General features: G+C 32.2%; 1 protein-coding gene across 1 annotated transcript in view; it reads left to right on the top strand.

The window, feature by feature from the left end:
- Positions 1 to 6,430, top strand: part of LOC137628816 (uncharacterized) — a 7,711-nt gene extending 1,281 nt beyond the window's left edge. Inside the window, exon 2 of the mRNA XM_068360057.1 lies at positions 3,917 to 6,430. Within this exon, the coding sequence (XP_068216158.1) occupies positions 3,917 to 5,456 (1,540 nt within the window). The 3' untranslated portion in view covers positions 5,457 to 6,430. The remainder of the gene's footprint in view (positions 1 to 3,916) is intronic.
- Positions 6,431 to 7,790: the final 1,360 nt, after the last annotated feature.

Genomic DNA, 7,790 nt, shown 5'->3' with positions numbered 1-7,790 from the left:
AAAGTGACTAGAAGAGCAGGATAGGAGTCCAGGAAATAGGGAAACCAAAGAATGGAAGGATGTTGCAGGTAGCGGAGGTACATCCACGTTGCCAGCAACATATTTATCCTTCCGACAGCAATCATTACCCAAGACAAATATCAAGATAGAAGGTAAAGAATGTCTTAGTTTGTTAGATTCAGGAAGTACTGTAAATCTCATAGGGCTCCATACCTTAACTGATTATTTGAATATACCTATTTCTGCAATTAGGAGTGAGGATACATTAATTCAGGGGATAACTGGCAATCAGCTTAACAATGTAGGAGCCATAGATTTAAACATTGAATTGCTAGAGAAGAAGTGTCAAGTGCCATTTTTGGTTTTGCAAGAAGTAGCATTTCCCGCTCGAGCTTTGATTTCTTTTGCAACAATGCAAGATTTTGGCATAGTTTTTGATTGTCAAGACAGAAGATTAGTTCTAAAGGGAAATAATCAGGAAGTCTGTTTCCAACTTGTTGATGACAAGTCCACTACAAATTTGGCCAATTTGCAGGGGACCGCTTCGATAGTTGAAACACACTCCGGTTCAGAAAGAGAAAGGGAAATCAAAGTAAAATCAGAAGAAAGGGAGAAAGAAGAGAATTTAGCAATTGCACCCAGAAAGGGGGAAATTACTTCTTGTAAAGGCAGCACACATACTAAGGAGAAAAATGTCGACAGAGAATCTGAGAGAATAGATGAAAGGGAATTCCAAGAAGTTTTGCTGCTAGGCACATTGAATTCACAAGAATTAAGACACTTAAGAGAAACGGAATCTCAAAAAGGAGGAGATGAAGATTCATGTTTTTGTACTCAAGTACAAACTGGGGAAATAAGTCTGATCAGCACAGCAGATGCAAACAAAATAAGATTTAGGCTAGCTAGAGATGTAGTACTACTGCCCAATACTCTTACTAGAGTATATTTGATAACCCGCCTACACACAAATAATGATGTAATCTTGACCCCAGAAGGATTACCAGAATATGTCAGAATGGATAACTCATTAGTTCAGATGGAGGGATTAGCCTGTACTACTTATGTCATGAATTATTCTGATAAAAGACTCCATTTGTTAGCGGGTACAGAATTTTGTACAGGAATAGAAGTTACACACAAAATGATTCCGTTAGAGGAGGAAGCATTCTTTACCATAGGAAACATTGATGCAGGAATAGATAGGGAGATAGATAACACCGATTTTCCTGAGTACCGTAAAAGGTTAATAGAAACCTTAAATAAATATAGGCAGGGCATAGCAATTACAGGTGATAGGTTAGGTAGGACTGAGGTGTTAAGACATAAGATAATCCTAGATGATGGAGCCAAACCCTTTTTCATACCTAATTATAAATTACCTATCAGCCAACGTCCAATAGTAGATAAAATGATAGAAGAAATGAAAGAAGAAGGAGTGGTCATACCCTCTAAATCACCTTATAATTCTCCCATGTTGTTGATTCCAAAGAAAGATGGAAGTTACAGATTAGTGATTGATTATCGCAAGTTGAATGCGAACACAGTTCCTGATAGGATGCCCATGCCTGTAATAAACGATGTTTTGGCTCAGTTAGGAGGAGCAAAGATCTTCTCATCCTTAGATCTACTAAGTGGATATTGGCAAGTACCTTTAGACGAAGAATCAAAGCCATTAACTGCCTTCAGCACACATAAAGAACACTTAGAATTTCAGGTAATGCCATTTGGGTTAACATCAGCTCCATTGACTTTTGTAAGGTTAATGTTACAGATCTTAGGAGACATAGAGAATGTGTCAGTCTATTTAGATGATGTCATTATATTTAGCAAAGATATAGAGAGCCATTTCGGAACCATAGAAATCGTTTTAGAACGACTAAGACTGGCAGGATTAAAGATAAAGGTTAAGAAATGTCAATTCTTGAGGAAATCATTAGAATATTTAGGACATGTGATCAGTGCTGATGGATTACGCATGCAAGAAGGAAAAATAAAGGCGATTGTGGAATATCCTGCTCCACAAAATTTGAAAGGTGTAAGAAGATTTTTAGGGATGATAGGATACTATAGACCATTTGTCAAAAATTTTGCTACTATAGCTAAACCATTGACAGAATTAACTAAGAAGGATGTAGAGTTTGAATGGAAAGCAGAGCAAGAGGAGGCTTTTCAAAAGTTGAAGGAGAAATTAATCCAAGATCCTATCTTAGTGTATCCAGACTTTAGCAAGCAATTTTACTTAGCATGTGATGCTTCAAATACAGGAATTGGAGCAGTTTTGTTACAGAAGGCAAAAACCCGAATGAGGGTAGTATATTATGCAAGTAGAGTCCTGAATGCGGCCGAACGAAATTACAATACCACAGAAAAGGAATGTTTAGCCATTTATTGGGCACTGAGAAAGTTTCGGCACATTTTGTTAGGACACAAAGTAAATGTACTTACTGACCATAAACCCATCTGTGACCTATTTAAGAAAAGAGCTTTCACTAATAACTTAAAGTTTAATCGATGGTTTATTAGTGTGCTAGAGTTTGCTCCAGAATTTAGATACATTCCAGGTAAGTTTAATACTTTAGCAGATGGATTATCTAGAGCACAAGAGGATACTGAAAGAATTATCACAACTAACACTTTTTGTTTCAGCTGTCAGGTCGTAGACTTAGATTTGGAGAGAGTTAAAATAGAACAAGAGAAACAAGAAGGTATCAGGAAAATAATAGGAGATTTGCTACAAGATGAAACCTCTAGGTCAGATTTTGAATTAATAAATGGGATATTATATAAGAAGGCTAAGGATAGGAGTGCTTGCTCTAGACTATATGTGCCTGACACCCTGACTAAAGAAGTATTAACTCTAACACATACCCACAAGTTGGCAGGACATCCAGGAATCAAAAAGACTCTGAGAACAATAAATAGAAATTATTTTTGGCCTAAGTGCAGCGAAGAAGCAAAGCAATTTGTAAATGAATGTCAAACTTGTAATAGGCATAAAGGTCATGTAAATGTCAGAGCTCCTTTAGAAAAATATCCTAGTAATTTAAACCCTTTTGAGGTAGTTCAGATGGATCATATAGGACCCTTTCCAAAAACTTTGAGAGGAAATAAATATATACTGGTATTCATTGATTATTTGACTCGGTATTTAGAAATTGTCCCAGTCAGAGATAGAACTGCAGTTTCTGTTGCAGAAGCTTTAAAGACCAGAATACTCACAAGACATTCGTGTCCGGAGGTACTTTTGTCGGACAATGCACCCGAATTCACCAGTGAGGTAATGAAAAAGCTTTGTGAATTTTTTGAGATAAAGAAATGCGAGATAACCCCTTATAAGCCGAGTTCAAATGGGACAGTGGAAAGGGCCAATAAGAAGATACTGGATGTACTGCGAACTATCATTAGTCCAACTACAGAAGATTGGGACCTAGCGTTAGAGGACGTTCAGTTTACTTTGAATAACACAGTAAATGAGACAGTAGGAGAAACCCCACACTTTTTGCTTTATGGTTATCAGAAAAGACTGCCAAACTCATTGTTAGATGACGCAAAACCTCCTAGGCACACATATGATTACCAGGACTATATAGCTTGGAAACTGCAAAGAACCTTTCAAATAATAAGACAAACCAGACAATTTTTAGGAAAGGGCCAACAGGTAAATAAGAAATACTATGACACAACTAGTTCCATGACTGACCTGAAGATAGGCTCACAAGTATATATAAAGGTACATGTAAAGGAAGGACCAAATGAAAAGGTATCTCCCAAATTTGAAGGTCCTTATAGAGTGTTAGAAAGGGAAAGGAATAATAAATTTAAGCTGATACATGAACAGAATTTAGATGTAAGGTATGCCCATTGGAATCATATGAAGGTTGTAAAAACTAATCCATGGTCCTCTCAACTTCTACAGGAAGTGGTGGAAAAACTTCCTTCTGATCCTACCCCTGGTGGTCGGTATCACTTGCGAAATAGACATTAAAAGTGGGGCCTTGGTACAAAATCATGGAAAAGGTGAACTGTTAACAGATTTTGCTGTAGTAAAAATTAATGTCAATTCAATATTAGAAAGGGAAGAACATTTGAACCAGTTAGATAAAGAACTACGGAAGTGCATACTAACCCATAGTGATTCTGCCTTTGTAGAAGTATTAAGAAATTTACAGGGTAAAATTGAAGACATTGTCAGGCCTCAAAGAAACAAGAGATCTTTGTTACCTTTTGTAGGAAGTGCCTTTAGTGCTTTGTTTGGAGTGGCTACAGAAAACGATGTAAGAGGTTTGACTGATCGTGTAGAACTAATCGAGAAATGGGCTAATCAGAAGGGTAATCTTATAAGTACTCTGATAGAAAATAATAATAAGAATGTAGAGAACATAAAAAAGATGGTGGAATTTATTAATCAAGTTAACGTGAATGTTTCTAATAAGATAGATGACGTAGAACAAGTGTTTAAGTTGATTCATGAAGTAGAAATCGAGATTGGTGATCACAAGGAATCTGTGAACGGACTAATAAATGCACAAAAGGGAATACTCAGCCCTGCTATCATTTCTCCAAAAACTTTGAAAGAAATTATCGATTGGTGTATAGTAAATAGCCATTCCAAGCCTTTGCTAGAAGATATATTTTGGTATTACACAATGTCAACTGTGAAAGTAACAAAAGGGTATTTGTTGGTATTGATCCCCTTCAAGGGTATGAATTTGTTTGACCTATATACAATACATCCTTTCCCAGTTAAGATAGGAAATGCAACAATAATTTGGAACCATCCGAAGGTTCGTCTAGCATTGGATAAGAACAAGTTGTTGATGATTATTTTAGAAGAAGGTGATTTAGAACAGTGTGTGTTGATAAGTGAAAGTCAATCCATGTGCAATTTTGTGCAAATTAAACAACCTATGAGCAATTTTCCGTGTATCCAAGGTATTTTCTTTGAGAATTATGAGTTGATGAGAGAGTGTAAATTTGAAACTTTTGCTTTGCCATACAGGGCATTACATTTAGGTAATGAGATTTTTGTTTATGTACAAAATACTAAAAATGCAGAAGTTACTTGTGATGGGAAGACTCAAACATTTCAGTTAGGAAACTTGAAGTCATTTGCAGATTCTTGCTCAGTAGTGATAAATGATTATCTCTATTATGTACCAAGTGTGTTTTTGCATTATGAGTTAAATCAATCTTCCATTGCAAAGAGTTACGAGAACAAGATTAATCATTTTCAGCTAGACAAATTAACAGTGGTAGAAAATGTGGCAATGCCACTTGATAATGATTATGTTCTGTTTTACAAGAAAGATGTTGCACCATTTCTGACTATGTGTAATGTGTTTTTGATTGTGCTTATTACTGTGGTAACATATAATGTGGTGAAGTATTTGGTTTTCAGAAAATTGGAAAGGATTAATGAGTTGCTACTAATTATTACTGGGAAACCTAAAGAATAGGTTTGTTGTTTTGTTGTGTGTGAGGATTCTATAAGAATCCTAGTAGCTGGCCGAGTGGTGTCAGACAGATGCTTATTTTTGAGTAAGTTTCATATGCAGAAGGTTTGTGTATGTTATTGATGTCTTTATTTGTGGGTTTTGTTAATTAATAAGAAATGGGGAGACAAATGCAGTTAGTAGTAATTGTAAAGATATAGAAAGAGTTGTGGAGAGACAGGAGAGTGAACGGGAGTTAGGTAGGATGTTTTCAACTAATTTCGCTGACTCCAGGGTTCTTTCCCGTAAACAACCCCCCCAAACGACAGGATCCGTTCTTGAATGTCGAACGGAACATAGACGAATGAGACGTGGAAGCCGGGAAAAAGTCACGTGATTAAGGATAGCTTGACACGCCCAGGACGACCATATATAAGCAACGAGAAGACGGCATCTCTCTCTCTTCCTAGTAGTCACTCTGTATAATAGGTCTAACGACCTACTTAACCTGCCGGGTCTCCTTGACGATCTACACGTGGCGGCTGCCTATACCAAATTGAGGGACGGCGATTACGTAGAATACTAAAGCAGCCGCGAAATTACAGGGGAACAATTACCCCTGAGAACGAAGGACGACGAACAAAGTTACTACGCCCGCACCTGAGTGTCTGTGAGTGCGTTTGGCGAGACGTCCCAGAGCGACCGAGAGGCGTGACGTCCCCGAGTGACCAAGGCGTGTCTAGAACTTCGCGCCAGCCTTCCCAACACCTGACGAAGGCTTATACTTCAGCGACGACAGTAGGCCTATAGATGACGTTTAGGCCTAACTAAACCAGGATTCACCAAATTCTCCAGCCAGTGTCAAGACGTCTGAGTTCATCACTAAGTGTTAATATAGAAACCACGCTTTTGTTTTTGACTGCTTGTAAGTGCCTGTTCGAACCCCTTTTTATGTCTAGTAAAGAAAGAAACCAGCATTCGTATCCCTCACCCACGAAACTTTGCTTATGTAAACTCCTGAGAGAAATTCAATTAATATTAAACTAAAGGAAGAGGTAAGATACTAGACTAATTAAGAAGTTATTGCTAACTAAATCAAAGACATCTTCACATATATATATATATACACACATATATATATATATATATATATATATATATATATATATATATATATATATATATATCTATATATATATATATATATATATATATATATATACATATATATAAATACATATATATACATATATATATATATATATATATATATATACATATACATATACATATATACATATATATATAAATATATATACATATATATACATATATATATATATATATATACATATATATAGACACACACACAAACACACACACACACACACACACATATATATATATATATATATATATATATATATATATATAGTTATATTAATATATATACATATATATATATATATATATATATATATATATATATATATATTTATATTCATATATATATATATATATATATATATATATATATCTATATTCATATATATATATATATATATATATATATATATATATATTTATATTCGTATATATATATATATATATATATATATATATATATATATATATATATATATATATTTATATTCGTATATATATATATATATATATATATATATATATATATATATATATTCATATTCATATATATACATATATATATATATATATATATATATATATATATATATATATATTTATATTCATATATATATATATATATATATATATATATATATATATTTATATTCATATATATATATATATATTTATATTCATATATATATATATATATATATATATATATATATATATATATATATATATATATATATATATATATATATATATATTCATATATATATATATATATATATATATATATTTATATTCATATATATATATATATATATATATATATATATTTATATTCATATATATATATATATATTCATATATATATATATATATATATATATATATTCATATTCATATATATACATATATATATATATATATATATATATATATATATATATATATATATATATATATATATTCATATATATATATATATATATATATATATATTTATATTCATATATATATATATATATATATATATATATTTTCATATATATATATATATATATATATATATTTATATTCATATATATATATATATATATATATATATATATATATATATACATATATTTATATTCATATATATATATATATGTTCATATATATATATATATATATATATATATATATATATTTATATTCATA

This window comes from Palaemon carinicauda, chromosome 36 (genome assembly GCF_036898095.1).
Source record: "Palaemon carinicauda isolate YSFRI2023 chromosome 36, ASM3689809v2, whole genome shotgun sequence".
Classification (NCBI taxonomy): Eukaryota; Metazoa; Arthropoda; class Malacostraca; order Decapoda; family Palaemonidae; genus Palaemon; species Palaemon carinicauda.
Note: the sequence above shows the minus strand (reverse complement) of the source record. Positions and strands in the feature narration are given on the sequence as shown.